The 16,536-nt window shown below is 36.2% G+C and overlaps 1 protein-coding gene across 1 annotated transcript in view; it reads left to right on the forward strand.

The window, feature by feature from the left end:
- The window catches only part of LOC150107201 (synaptic vesicular amine transporter-like), a 143,972-nt gene that overhangs the window by 114,444 nt on the left and 12,992 nt on the right, over positions 1-16,536 (forward strand). The window contains exons 5-7 of the mRNA XM_090391053.1: positions 7,833-7,916; positions 10,145-10,327; positions 13,892-13,993. Coding sequence (XP_090247179.1) covers positions 7,833-7,916; positions 10,145-10,327; positions 13,892-13,993 — 369 coding nt within the window. The remainder of the gene's footprint in view (positions 1-7,832; positions 7,917-10,144; positions 10,328-13,891; positions 13,994-16,536) is intronic.

Below are 16,536 nucleotides of genomic sequence, written 5' to 3' on the forward strand. Positions count from 1 at the left end.
TAACAAACAACTCATTTAAATTCCGCTCACGAACCAACGTCAATTTTCTCTTCTTGGACTGACTTTCACATCTAGGCTATCTTGGCATAATTACGTCACTTGGAAAACGATTTTCTGCTCAGTTCCTAAAACTTATAAACGTCAAAGCCGTCTAAGCATAAATATTGTTCTCAGATTTGGTGTGATGCCCAAAAAACCTCCTCCTGAATGCTATTTGTATCTCGGAGGCAGAGTATACATGTAAATTCACCTTTTATTCCCTGAAGGAAGTAGAAGAGAGAGTTTTGGTCCTAAGTTTTAGGAATTGGGGGGAGGGGAGGAAACAGGCCGAACTTCACCCTTAGCCAATCACAGATGGCTGTCAATGAATTTAGTTGTCTGCAGCCATCTACAGACGTGAGCTGTTCACTTAATAGATTCTCTCTCTCTCTCTCTCTCTCTCTCTCTCTCTCTCTCTCTCTCTCTCTCTCTCTCTCTCTCTCTCTCTCTCTCTCTCACTGACTTCCTACAATCACTTTCTCCATAGACGATCTGTCCCTGTATTATGTCTCTTCTAAACACATCGAACCAACTACTCATTCTCGTCTTTCATACCATACACCTGTCTTTTGGAACAGACTTCTCCATGCCATTTTTCTCAGCGAATGTAATCCCCAACTCTTCAAGAAACAAGCTAACACATTCCTTCCTCTCTCTGATCACTAGCTCACGCATAACATACTTATATATATATCTTGCGAATTGTCGCGTTTGTGTGGGTAAAGATTGATATTAAAAAAGAATCAAAATTTATCTTAAAAAGCTCATTCTGCCTACAACATAATTCCATCTCTCTTCAAGGAGGCATACTTACACTCGCATTTATGGCATGTGTTAATGTGAAAAATTATCTTTATTTAAGAGCAATCCAGTACTGAAAATTTATACCAATGATTGGTAGCGCTCTGGAAATGGCTTTTGCTTCTATAACCCTAGATTGTCAAAAAACTGACTGTTGTGAGTTCGATTCTAGTTGCCGACTAGAGAAACTTTTATCGGGCCCTTTTCTGCTGATTTCCGAGTTAGTCGATCTTCAACTAAGGTAAGTGGGATTTTTCTAGCGAAACTGGGATTTTTAACCACGTAACTGAAGAAATCATCATAATATTTTAGAAAATAATGTATAGTGTTAGGAACCGTGAAATACCAGCAGCTGTCTACCATACGCTCCTCCCCTGATGTCTTTTAAATCATTGACAGACTTAGGCAGGCTATCAGTGATGACTGAGGGCGATGATGGTTTCCTACTAATTTTCAAAAAGTTACTTGGGACTAAACGGCCTCGCCTGCTTCCTTTGGGGAGTAAAATGGTGTCTTAGAGGATTTATTTCTTGTACCATTGGAAATATATAATTCAAATATAAAAAAGCTGATTAAATGAAATAATATCGTCCATACTTTCTCAGATAACGTAGCTCAAAGTAGAGAAACAAGTAATATCAGTGGAAGAGGTCATGCATTATCCTGCATTGGACAATAAGGCGATAAGAGTAAAGAAGTGAATGCTTGTGTTTCACCACATTCAATGGGAACGACCGAAAAAGCTGAATTGGTTAAACGCTACAGTGACGATGGAACCAAATATGAGTTAACGGTATTCTGAAGATATAATAATGAATCAGGAGTCTAAATTTATAGTAAAATCATTACCATAAGCATTTATAGTACTTAATTCACAATTAAAAGTACCACGCATTTTTTTTAGAAGTTGTGGATAATAATAACCGTGTAGAGAAGAAATAAACTTCCCCAAAATACTTACGTACCTGGGGATCTGAATGCAGATCGAGTAATCTAAGAGTGTAACCGAAACATTTCCTGAAAATCATCGGCTGAAAAGTCCTTTTGTTCCACAAGTTGAAGAGTTCTTTTTAGGGTTAGAACGAGAGTCGAGGAGAAAGAGACGACAAGATAAATGAGTTGACAGTCTTTCTCATCCATATCAGACCCCCTCCCCTTCCCGATTTTTAAGAGACTTGAGTGACAGTTTTCTTAACTATCATTCATTTGAAATATCTAAATGACACATTTTACCAGTGTTGCTACTATAACGGCCATGAAATACCCCTGCGGTTCCACCGTCCTATGGCCATTTCGGCGAATTTCAGCCTATTCTAGAATCTGCCATTGGCGATTTATTTTAGGAATAAATTCCCCTCCGAATTCTCTCAACTTCCTTTGCTGCCCCCACTGTTCTTTTTTATCTCTACTATGGTTTTGAATATACTGAATATTCTGTTTATACTGAAACAGAACGAATCGAAGTAAGTACTTACAATAAGTACTTACCTCTTAGCACTACACTACAGCAGAAGCTAAGAGGTAAGTACTTACTGTTTTTATTATTAGTAGTAGTAGTAGTAGTAGTAGTAGTAATAGTATATGATTTTGAATCGTTTAGGTTTTTTTTTCTCTCCTGCAAATGGTTCGAATTACACGAAATTTAAAATATCCACCAAAAATAAATAAACAAATAAAACAGAATAAAGTAGAGTCAGGATTGAAAATATTGAATCTATTTAGAATCACATAGTAGCTTCCACCATACATGGATGATTCCCAAAAGAAAGGAAATTAACGTAATAGACGAATGTTTAAAATCGTGAGTCCCTTGAGTTGAAGCGTGGGAAATTGATAGCTTCCCACGCTTCATTCGCTATATTACACTATCTGTTGCATCACTAGTAAATTCTATTGAAAATTGCTGTTTATGTGTGGCTTCCGAATTATTTATCTTTGTAACTGCGGTAGTTATGTGGACTGTACATAATTTGCAAAATTTTCTAAAAAAATGAAATTGTAAAAAATGTTAAATTAAAACCAGTTACAGCCGAGAATGGGGGGAACTTAATAGGAAAGAAAAATGCATTATAAAAAATTCTTTATAACTGAAGCCGTTAAATAGAGGTTGACTGAATTTTTGATTTGGATGCAATGTATTCCCGATATGAATTTAGCCACTGATAAATAGGATATTCGAACTACTCTTTGAAACAGTCCATTGCCCTGCAACTTAGTTTACTTGAATCACAGTAAGTGTATTATTATTATTATTATTATTATTATTATTATTATTATTATTATTATTATTCCTGATACCTCCAAGGAGTCCGAAGACTCATCACGGGAGGACATCTACAGCTGTCTCTACACCTAACCGCTACTACGAATCATCTCCATCAACGCCATCTACCGCCCACCTCCAACACCACCACAACTAGTAATTTTTTTTGTCTGTAAATTGCGTGTGTTCTGAAGGGCCGATTTGTATGTATGCGGGATGAAAAACCCGAGTTTCCGGGAGAAAAAACCCTGCTACCTCCGTATGAGATCGGCTAACTCACCTTCGTATAAACCAACATGAAACTGTTCCTAACAGGTGAGGACATTCGCACAGCAACGAAACATAACAAATGAAACATAACAAATAGTAAATTCAGTGCAATGTCACGAAACTTTCAATTTTTCAATTTTATTGAAAGTTTCGTGACATTGCACTCAATTTACTATTCAAGGAACAAACCAAGCAGTTGAGAATACCGACAGGAAAATTTAAACAATTTTTTTTTTGAAAAAAAAAAATCATGTTACATATTACAGAATTCGTTTTAAACCTATCAACGTCAGATGAAGTAAAGAAAACTCTATTCCTGTCTTTCAGTCATTTTATTCCAGAAAAGGGAGCGTCTCTCTCTCTCTCTCTCTCTCTCTTTATATATGTGTGTGTGTGTGTGTGTGTGCAAACACGCACATTTCCTTTTATTCCAAATCTCCACCGATTGCATAGCTGTATATTAATTTTTTTGGCAGCTATTCACTGTTTAATTAGATCTTGTAATTAACAATTCAATGATAGTAGAATGTTCGTCTCAATAAATTCAAACTTAGCTATTGTGAACCGGACTCTTACTTATGGCTTATCTGCTTTGGCGTTAACTCTATATAGTGAAACCTGTCTAAGAGTGTCTGTCAATCCCTAAATGGGCTCACTAGACACTCTTAAATCAGTCACAGACTGAACGCTACTAGCCATGCATTTTAAGTGATTAAGAAGCCTCACTAGCTAATAGTCCAGGCTCGAATTTCTAAATATTACAAACGACCAAAATCAACTTGTAAAACATAACTGCCTTATATGCCTTATATTTGTCATTTTATTTCAAATGTAAAGGCAAAAATCCTCTTAAGCACGTAATTAGTAGTCCTATAATATTCAGAAACTTTTTAATTGCAGAGTCCGAGATTTTAATGTAACTCACGATTCTACAAGAATATCTTCTGGGTTTATTTCGACTGCATTAATTTTATATTAAAAAATGATAACCGTGTAAGCACCTTGATCTTTGTACGAATGGTGTACGATGCATCACAATACAACTATCAACATAACACACGCTCTCATACGTTATTATTATTATTATTATTATTATTATTATTATTATTATTATTATTATTATAAAGTGACGCACGTCCAAGGAGTCTAAGGACTCATTGGGAGCACTCCACTCTTCTACATACGGTGTGTGTGTGTGTGTGTGTGTGTGTGTGTGTGTGTAGGGAGGCTAAGTAATTCTGGCAAACACCTTGAACAAAAATGATGTCTTCTGATGAGGCTTTTTTCTCAGAGGATTGCAAATGATGCCGCTGCGTTGTAACAAGTGCTTCGTGGGGAATATGTAGAATAAGGAGTAAGTTACATGGTTCTTCCTCAATTCCTTCATGGTGTAAACAGAACTTCTCAGCCCTCCCCTACTAATTAATTCTCCAATTACAACACGACACCAGTACCACAACGCCATCTACCGCTCACCGCCACCAACAGTATTATTTTTTTTTGTCTCTAAATTGCGTGTGTTCTCATGGCCGATTTGCCTGTACTCGGGATGAAAAACCCGAGTTTAAGGGAGAAAAAAACCCGATACATCCTTATGATATCGGCTAACTCACCTTCAATTAACAAAGCCAATATAAAGCTAACTCTCGTCACGAAGTGAATGGAACTGAGTTCTTTTCCAATCGAAGAGCGCAATGTACCGTCATTCTTCCAAATGTGCTACGGAGACGCTTACGTTACACTGCGCATATCCCGTACCTAGCCTGTCCCAACTAAAAGTGAAAGCAGTCCGAATTATTGTCCTATTTTCATTTCTATTATCTATAAAATAACGAAGAAATCATCCCGTAACAGCCAAATGTAAGCAACATAAAATTTCTTCACCCAACAAGCTTGCCAAACCAGATTGTGGTTTGTTGAGGTTACTGATTACCTCATGTTCACATACGATGTAGTTACGCTTGAAACAATTTGGCCCTTGAGATTCATGCTTTAAGTTCAGAAGAAAGGACAGCCAAAGCGACTAAGGCTCTAAGATCAGTGTATTCTTCTTGCCAATTTGTCCTTTTATGCCTGGTAAAAAAACTCGCCTTTTAAGAAGGAAAAATTCCTGCTGCCTTTGTATGGTATACCGACCAACGCACCTTCATTTGAAACTCTCTTATAAAGGTTCTTTGTGCGACTTGGGCGGGATCCGAACCCAGGTCTTTCCAATCAAAGTCCATCGTGAATTCCGACTAAATCAGTAAAAAAAAAAAAAAAAAAAAAATTGCAGTTGGGTTATTAGGTGGTTTTTTTTTTTTCTTTTTCTTTTGGCTGCTCACTGCCTATAATGGTGGACGAATTGTAATCTTCAAACTTCTTTATCAGCACTGAAACACCATGAAGCTTTTATCTCTGATTTGATTTGAAGCTCTTCTATCTGAACTTTCGTTGAAAATCGCATCCCTGTGTTGCGATTGCAAAGTGCATTCTTTTTTTATTTCATCCAAAAAGTAAAGACGTAGTCATTCATAAGTCAATTCTTTCTTATTTCTTGAAAGAAAAAAAAAATATTATAACGTGACACCTCAAGGAGTCCAAGATTCATTGCGGATGAAGGCACGCAACTCTATACAACCCACCATCTCGCTATTCAATCTTCCATTTGACCAGAATTGCACTATACACCATCTACGATGCAACGCCATCTACAGGGTGTCCCAAAATTCATGCAAGAAGTAATTTTGATAGAAAACACAGGTTTTTAATTAAAAATTGTAATTTCTTATTGATTCATAAAGTATACAGTATAGGGTTATGCATGGAATAGCATATCGGGTAAATGGCCTCCACGGCTTTACTGCCACATACGCACTCTTTTGTCGAAATTTTCCATGACCGTTTTGCATAAATGTGGCTGAATTTCGTTGATACAGCGCTCAATTTCCTCCTTCAAGGCGTGGGTGGTCGTGGGCTTGTTGGCATATACCTTAGACTTCAAAAAGTCCAACGGCGTTAAGTCACATGATCTGGGCGGCCAATTCTGATCACCAAAACGGGAAATTACACGACCAGGAAATGACTCATGCAGTAATTGAATTGTTTCTCGGGCTGTATGGCATGTGGCACCGTCTTGTTGAAACCACATGTCGTCCACATCCATATCTTGCAATTTAGGCACAAAAAACTGGATTATCATGTTGCGATAGCGAGCACCATTAACTGTTATTGCCTTACCAGTCGCATTTTCGAAGAAGAATGGACCGATGATGCCTCCAGCCCAAAATCCGCACCAAAGAGTGACACGTTGTGGATGCATTTGTTTCTCAACAATCACTCGTGGATTTTCTGAACCCCAAATGCGACAATTTTGTCGATTAACGAAGCCATCAAGATGAAAATGAGCCTGATCGCTGAAGATGATTTTTTTCGAAAAATAAGCATCCACTTGTTGTTGTTGTTCCATAATCCATTCAACGAACTCTCTTCGCTGTGTGTGGTCAGTAGGCTTCAGTTCTTGAGTCAATTGAACTTTGTAAGCATAAAGATGCAAATCTTTCGTGAGAATACGCTGTAGAGAGCTTCTCGAAATGCCCAATTCAAGACCATGGTGCCGAATTGATGTTCCTGGACTCTCAGCAACACTCTCAAGAACTGCTTTGATGTTTTCTGTTGAACGACTTGTTGAAGGACGGCCAGAGTGTATAAGATCACTAATTGATCCAGTTTCCTTGAATTTTTAATTAATATTTTCACAGTTGATGAAGTTAAATCACTATTCCGACCATATTTTGTACGAAAATTGCGAACTGTAACTGCCAAACCTTCATTATTTTTAAAATATTCCTCAACAATGAAAATGCGTTGTTCTTTCGTGTAGCGCTCCATGTTTAATAACCCTGAACTGTCAGCTGTCACGCTGTCTTTTTTTTCTCGTTGGCAACACTTTACCGCACAAATGGCGCTAAATTTAAATCTTGCGTGAATTATGGGACACCCTATACTAGCCAACAATAGTATTTTTCTCTGTAAATTGCGTGTATTCAGTGGCCGATTTACTTGCTTGAAAAACTCCGAGTTTCCGATAGTAAAATTCTACTCAGTATGAGATCGGCTGACTCATCTTCAACTGAAAAAGCCCGTGTGATGTTACCACTTGTGGCGACAAGAATCGAAGTCAAGTTTTATCAATCGAAAGGCGTAGTATCTCCGTATTGCAATTGAAAGAATGCACTCCGTTCAAATGTGATATGGAGACGCTTCACAACATCAAGTTATTCAGACAATGAGCGCGATGATTTTTATTTTTGAATTAAGATATCCTTTTATTGATATAGATATGATGCATCTTCATCCAAAATAATTGTCACTTACATACTCACTGGTTGAGTTATAAATTTTTGTGCAGTCTTCTTTAATTAAATTTGAAAATGGAAGAATGGCATTGTTATATTTTTATTTTATTTATTGTTTTCAGTTTTCGCCATTGGAAAAGACTATGCGACTCTTTTCATTGCTAGAGCTTTGCAAGGGGTTGGATCGGCATGTACAAGTGTCGCAGGTAAGTTGAAGAAATTTTAAATACTTTTGTAAATCAAACATAATAATAACGTTATAATTTAGAAAGAATATCAACACTGTAAACAGATAGTGTGTTAAAATCAAGCTTATTTTCTACTGCTGCATTTCATGTGGGGGAATTGTTATGTTTAGTGTTTTCAGACAATGCTTAATATATGGTTTCCTCGGTGATCCTATTCACACATCGGAAAAAATTTCCGATTCCCATCAAAATAACTAGACGTTCTGTTCTCTCTAATAATACAATAAAAGTGCAGACAATCAGATTTTACTACCAGCGTGGGGAAACCACAAATTCATACTTAGCGTTCGTAAAATAATAAAAAAAAAAAAATGTCACAAACTTGAATTCTTTAACAAAGAAAATGTTCTTTAAATTAGCAGATTTCAACTCTTTAACAAAAGAAATTCTCTCTCTCTCTCCTTTATTAAACTAGACAGAAATAGAAGGAAAGAAATAGACCATAACTTCTCACCTCCATAAATAACATCTTGCCGACCTGGAAAAGAGAGTGCTAACAGAAACATATAAATGAAACTATTATCTGTATTGCCAGCAAATTAGAAGTTTTTCTTCAGTGTCCTGCAGGACCATCACTGTCTTTAACAGCAGCATGAATAGCACATGGCATTAGCGTAACTGGAACTTATCACCTTCGTAATAATACCTGTAGGTCTGACACTGATGAGAAGAAGGAGGCTTTGTGCTGTATATTCGCTTTTATGCATCCACTGACTTTCAAGTAGATTGCCATTTGACAATGGGGATGGCCAGGAAGAGGTCTAATTTCTGTTTCTTCAAACTACAGACTGATGATTCATTGAGATTGATAGGAGCATTATCATCGTCATATTAAGCAATCATCATCTTCAGTATGAAATAAAATAACATTTCTTCTTTATTATTATTATTGGCTTGCCAATAGGAGACGTCCATCTATATGTAAAGGCAAAGCATGCCATGAATTACTTCTTTGTACTTGGGAAGTTCTTACTTAGGAGGTTCCTACCGAAATGTTCTTAATTTTAGGTTTATGTGAAGAAAACCTATAATAATAATAGCCGGAAAAAACTTAGCAAAAAAAAAAAAAAAAATCCATTACTTCGTAAGCCACAAGGAATAATCACCATTGTGGTCAGTTAATACGCAGCCACATAGAATTAATCCAGTTGGACATCCTATTACTTGCATCACAACCTCTGTGCGATGGTAAGAAATAAGAGATACTGTGCACCTCGATTGGAAAAGATCCGTTTCTCAAATGAAGGTGAATTTGCAATCTCATACGGAGGTAGCAGGGTTTTTCCCTCCCGGAAACTCCTGTTTTTCATCCTATATATATATATATATATATATATATATATATATATATATATATATATATATATATATATATATATATATTTCATCCTTCTCACAAGCCCGTGAGAAGACACGCGCTGTTAACAGACATAATTCATTATTCTATTAGTTGCTTCAGCAGGGAATTCAAAAAACAAAAACGTCAACAATATCACTTACTGCAGTATCCAACAATGAAGTTGAGCAGTGAAAATGTCTCAGTGAGGAGCTGATTCTCGTGAAGTTAAAACCGAAATTTCAATTCGTGAAACAACCCAGTTAATTTTCGACTTCCCGGTTTACGGGAGTTGTCTTTCACGATTAACTCATGGCCAATTTAAATTTCCTATTAGATCGGTGAAATCCTTTTAAACACTATGAGGATTGCATAATTTATACTTTTTAGAAGTTTTATTATTATAAAAACAAATGTCGAAACAGATCATTGAAAATCTAGATATTCAGAACGTCCATGTGTCTTTTTTTAACTTGGTTTGCATAGATATTGCAGTATTATTTTACATTTTTCGTAAGGTTTGAAATATTTCTATATTCAAAGCTATATACGAGTATAAATTATTTGTATAGTTTGGGACACACTAATAGTAAATTTGCCATCGTACATTCTCTTTATTGTTTTCCAATGCCAATAAAAAATAAAAATAAAAAAATGAACATATAAGCAAATCTTTCTGTTGTTGTCTCTAATGTATACACCTTCTCCAATGTTTCATGAAATCATTCATGCCTGGCAATGTCATAAAATTGTGCTTTCGTACAAAAGAATTACGAACTATTTGTATCGTTTTTCAAAATAGATAAATTTGTTTTTAAATATTTTAATTGTTTGTTTACCGATTTTCTAGGGATGGGCATGTTAGCTGCTTTCTACCCAGATGACAGAGAAAGAGGAAACGCCATGGCATTCGCCTTGGGTGGACTTGCCTTTGGAGTCCTAATAGGGCCACCGTTTGGGGGAATCATGTACGAGTTTGTTGGCAAATCTTCTCCCTTCTTGATTCTGGCTTTCCTTGCACTTATAGATGGATGTAAGTGTTTCTTTATACTATGAACACATGTTAGTGTTACTTTTTCTTATTTTAAACGCACCTTATTCAGGTATGATAAGTGACTGCTGAAATATCATTATTGTTATGGTATTAATGATCCAGTTATTTATCAACTATCATACTCGAATAATTCTTCTAACGTTTTGATGATTCCTCGCAAATTATTTGTTTGTTTACCTTAGAATGTTTCTTTTTTCATAAATCGCAGCTCCTGCTGGCGTCATTGTTAATTAAATTAGCCGAAATTAATTCTTACACGACGCCTTATCTTGAAACTAATGTGACTTACTGAATTCCCATAGCAGTGTTCTACCATAGACTTTTTTAGAGCAGAAATTGCAGCAAAAGATAACACATCTTCTTGTGAACAGAATTTCAACATAACTTTCATCGGTTTTCGTGGATTTATCTTAATTCACATCTGAGTCAGACATTTATCACATAAAACCAAAAACATGAATTCCAGTTCGTTCTGAACACATAGGTTATTCATAGTAATTATAAAGATAGAAATTTCCAAAAAATCATAAGACACGAATAATTTTTTTAAAAATGTGTAATAAGCAATATTTATAAGCACACATCTATGCGTTTTTCTCGTAATATTAAAAGTAATGAACTTTTACTTTAGGCCTTTATTCATTTTATAGAATCATAGAATTATTTTGCAATATCAGCAATCACGATCGATCTGTCTCTTCAGAAACTGAATTGAAGAAACGCTGTCGGTGATTATACATCATTCGCAAGTGGCTCCATCTAGTGATTTTGTAAGAAAGTGCCTGAATGCCTGAAAGTCATCATTAGTCGGATCTTATCTCTCATTCACAAAATGCTTCTTTCGATGGAGAACCATACTGTACATGTAATGTACACTTACACAGGCCTCTGTATTACTTCAACTGCATTAAGAGCGCATTATGTCTGTCAATTACATGGATTCATCGACCTGGCTAATGTAATCGAAGAACAGCGGAACATCGCGTCCTTCGATTGGAAAATACCTGGGTTCTTATATGGGCTTTTTCAAGTGAGGGTAAGTTAGCCGATCTCAGAGGGAGGTAGCAGGGTTTTTCATCCTACGTACAGACAAATCGGCCTTCAGAACAAACGCAATTTACAGACAAAAAATACTGTTGTTCATGATGATGGGCTGTAGGTGGCGTTGATGGTATAGTAGTGTCATAGTAGGAGGATTAAGTGGTAGTGAAGAGTGTGAGATGTATTTAGCGAGGCAGAGTAGAGCGCCCTCCCGCGATGAGTCTTTGGACTGCCTGGAGGTGTCACGTGATGATAATAATAATAATAATAATGGTAAGACGCACTCTGTCTTACTTTGCGTGCGTGCCATTGTGTTGCCTTGAGTAACAAATAAAGTACGCATCATAGTGTGATGTAGAGAACTAGGAAATGATAGTATGTTAATACAATAATATCGTAGTATTGAATATTATCAAATTTTTCGTTTAGTTTTAAGTTGTGATTTGAGACTTCAGTTATGGATTTTTTAAAGTTAAAGAAAAGGGGACTAAACCCATATATACAGATCTTCAAGTTTATTTATACCAGATCAGGTATATATATAGAATTTTTTTTTACCTTGGGTATAATATACGTTAAAGATACCAAGCTATTTTAAATATAAACCTGGTTTTAATCCATTTCCCAAGTAAGCAAACAGACAAGTAAGTCAAGTTTGCGCCAGCGTAGTGCAAGTCTGGGTGACCCCGCAAGTAGTGAAAGTCTTAGGCAACTAGTGGTAAAGGTGGAATAAGCTCTGATCACAATTTTTAGTATTTACCCTTAATGCAAAGCATATCTCCTTGAGGAGATGTATGATGCTATGCATTAAAGGCAAGGGGCTACTATATATGTACCTGATGTGGTGTAAATAAAAACTTGAAGATTTGAATTTATGGATTTAGTACCCTTTATATATATATATATATATATATACACACACACACACACACGCCACCATAATTAAAGAGGAAATGTTCAGAGCCCTGTAGCGAAAATTTATTGCACGGAATTCAACCAAACTTAGTATACACTCTGGAACATGGGGGGTTTTGATTTACAGAATATAAAATAGTACAAACTTCTGCCACCAGGGGACATTTGGCGCTATAAGCGCGTGATTTGGGATTAATTAAACAGTCATGACTAGAAGAGACAAAACAAATCAATTTTCGTGTTCGTGTAACTTACAGATGGGGGTTAAATATGTCCTCCTTTCAGATGTTCTAAGAATTACATTCTGTGAATGAGATTTTCTACAGCGGAACCTCAACAGATCTCCATTGATTTCCTCACATTTTGCATTATTCTGTCTTTAAAACTTGCTAAATCAGATAGATATTCTTCATGCACCATGCGCCATGCGTTTCAAATGGTCCCACAACCAAAAGTCACAGGAGTTGAGATCAGGCGAACGAAGTGGCCATGCTGTGGGAAATGTGCGACTAATCACTGTGCCTGTGAAGTGTTTTCGCAACATTCACTGTATCGGCAATCCAATGTAAGATAGTGCTCCTCCTGCATGAATATGGTTGTCATCTTCGCTGCTGCAGTTGCAGAACAACAAAGTTGTGCAGCATCTCTTAATACCTAACAGCAGAGACGGTACAAGTCACTTGTCATGTCGGGAGAAGTTCTTCGAAAAAGTACGAACCGATAATAAACGATACAGTGAAACCACACCACACTGTGACTTTTGGTGAGTATAAAGGAGGTCTGATGGAACACATGAGGGTTATTCGCAGTCTAAATGTGGCACTTGTTTGAGTTAACACTACCGTTCAGATAAAAATGTTCCTCGTCACTCCAAAAGATCTTCCACAGCCATGCATTATCCACCTTCATTCGAGCTACGAACCTCCGGGCAAACTACAATCGAGTTTCCGTATCACCATGAAGCAAAGCTTGAGTATGGGAGATCTTGTAGTGAAAAACCTCAGCATTTGACGCAGGATTTTCCACACGATCGAACCATTCTGCGTTATTCATTCCTTGTTCCACGACGGCAGTTGCAACTTCGTCAACTTGTTGAGGGACAATCCATTTGCGCCCTCGCCCTGACTTCGCTGCTTAAAGATCCGCTATTTTCAAATCGTAAAATCATTTTCCTACGATTTGTTATTGTCATTGGACCTTTTCTTCAATCCTTCAAAAGCCGGAATTCTGGAAGCGCGGTATTAGCGTTACCGCGTTGTGGATAGTAAAGCTTAACTAGCAACGCACATTCCCGTAAGGTGAGATCCATAGTACTTCATTCTCAAAATGACGCAAATCCCTTTCGGTATTCCTTATATCTATCACCTCGTCGGTAAAAACTGAGATTATGCAAATATCATGCGATTCTAGCGTCAATGGTTTGCTGTGTCATATGTTAACCGACATAATATACTGATCTCATAATTCCAGATGTAGCTAATGCGAAGAATCTATGTATGGATGGTAATATTCTGAATGTTTTTTTTTATATTTGATGAAAATGCACATCAGGTTGTTCATGAATTCCATTTTTTTTTTTTTTGTTAGTATTACAGTTTATCGTACTTCAACCAAAAGTGTCAAAAGAAGAACAAGAAGGTGCTTCTCTCCTCACTCTTATTCGGGACCCATACATCCTCCTGTGTGCAGGTACAGCATTTCTAATTTTCAATTAAAACCATTCTTTTAAAAAATCATATACGTTGAATAATTACTTTGATTAACGGAAATGTTTTTCACAAAATTAAGTGGTTCAGGTGAATTTGATACTAATGAAAATGTTTTTTAGATATAAAATATCTAAAAAAAATGTAATAAGATAAAAACAATGTAATAAGAAAAAAAGTTTCATTGTTATTCATATTTGAATATTAAGATTTGTTTAAATATTGTAATTGAGAATACGCAGGATTCGGTGTTTTTCAACGTCACATTCGACGTTGTTTTTCTAAAACTCATTTCGTTTTCAGCTCGTTTTTAAGAATTTCCTGTAAATATCACCATCGACTTAATCTTCATATTAATCAGATATGCCTAAATTGTTATTCTTTTAAATTTAATTTTTAATGAAGTTTAAACACCTCTACCGATGCTACTACTTGTTGTGTCAGTCAATTAACTTAAAATACATCTCAAATGTGTTTCTAGAAGTTCATAAAAATTAAAATAATTAATGTGTATAAATGTCTTAGATAGTAGATGACTTTTATCGTTCGGTACGACACCACTGGCCTTCTTATTAGAAGCCTAAAGTAGATTTTAAAAAAAAAAACATTCTATGTGTAGTCTTTTCACATGACTTTAGTTCAGAAGACTTGCTTTTGCAAGTCTTTTGAACTAAAGGACATCGTAGAAAACGACTAAGCTAAGGAGACCCAGCATTGGCGTGAACTTTGCATATTTAAATATTTATTGTTTTCATATGGGAGAACAACTAGTTTCTACCATTACTAAGATTTTTTAAATTACTACACGTCCGTTTTAATTAGTACACGTTCTTAAAAAAAAAAAAAAAACTGTCTAGAACAAACATTATTTCAAAAGCACTGAGAAAAGCTCAAAGAAAATTAAGCTACAAGATTATTTGATTTTTCGTTGTATTCTCGCCATTGTTGAGTTTGGGGGGCAATGGAGACGAGTGATAAAGCGCGCTGAGACATCTAAAAATAGCATCGGGTAGTGCGGTGCTTCCATTAGGGATATTTCTTACAGTGACCTTCCTTTGTCGAAGATCAAAGAATTTAGCTGGGTGAGTGCTTTAGCTTGTGAGGAGAGTTTATTTTTCTTTCTGTAACGTTCTACGGAGAAAAAAAAAAAGTTTTCATAGACTTTACTAAACTCTCTCTCTCTCTCTCTCTCTCTCTCTCTCGATGGGTCTAGTTTGTTCCCCGTTTATCTCCATTATATCCGATAGCTACTGAGGCATCAAGCCAAAGGCTGTGTAATTCAGTGGATCGCAAGCTTCTCTGACGTATTTAGTATTCTAAAAAGTGATACCAAATTAAAAGGTGTTTAATCCGATCTTAAAATAATTTTATTCTAAATAAATACTTTTTTTTCAGGTTGTGAACCAAGAATATAAAGAGAAATTCTCCTGTAAGTTGCGAAGTGTTGCTATTTCTGTGTGTCGGATAATTTATTTAGAAATATGAACATATTTACAGGAGAACGACCTCTACTTCTATGGCAGATTCTTACTTCTTTTTTTTTTTTAACTTTGTTTAAAATTCCTCTCCCAGTTAGTGGTTTTATCTAATAAAGTATTAAGCTCACTTAGATAATTGTCCATTGGGTTCTAACTGATCACTTGAAACCTCGTTCGATTCTTCCAATCAGAATCCAATAGTCAAACTCAAATTGGCAAAGTCACGTCCCAAGAGTCGGGAATATTTCAGGCAGTAGCTCCTGTCCAGATTACGTCTATGTAGCAGAGCTTTACGACTTTCTTTATAACATAAAAATTTAGCATTCTTTCTGAAACAAGAGAGACATATCGAACAGAAATCTTGAATATCTTCTTGGGCAGAAGAACAACGTCTCTTGCTGGTTATTGATGTTTCAATGATATTGCTGTTATGTCCAGTTGAAAGAAAGGTGCACTTGTTGCCAGCTTGCTTGGCCGAGTGATAAAGTGGGTTCATTCTCCGACCACTAGGGTGTAAGTTGCATTTCCTTCCTCCCGTATATGGATGCCATGTTTGGTGTCTAGAGCAGGGTTTCCCAATCCAGAGTTTCAGATTCAAACCCTTAGCCGTCCGCTATACTAATATTAACCTATGTTAATATTTCATCCCTTTTGTTGGAAAGACCGGGTTCGACTTCCATGTATGACGTGAGGATCCTTTATCAAGTCTTTTCAATCAAATGGTGAGTTAGCCTGTTTTGTGCGGAGGTGAGGTATTTTTTCTCCGAGAATTGGGTCACATCGTTCGTTCCTCAAAACAAGCAAATCAACTCCATGAATACACAGATCTACAGGCATAAGAGGTGTGGCGTGGCCTGTGCATTAATTTGCTACCTATCCTAAAAGAGATGGGTTGAAGACGAACTAATAGTATGATCAGTATGAGCGTATGCGTTATTTCCTGGTTTGATCATACCTTGCGCTAAACTCACTAATATTGTGTTTGTGAACAGCAAAATAGTCGTCATATTAAAAACGCTCGCTTTAATATGAAATTTGAATGTAGTAC

The sequence above is a fragment of the Typopeltis vanoorti genome, chromosome 4, assembly GCF_054136105.1.
Source record: "Typopeltis vanoorti isolate ZY-2024b chromosome 4, IOZ_Tvanoo_1.0, whole genome shotgun sequence".
Taxonomy (NCBI): domain Eukaryota; kingdom Metazoa; phylum Arthropoda; class Arachnida; order Uropygi; family Thelyphonidae; genus Typopeltis; species Typopeltis vanoorti.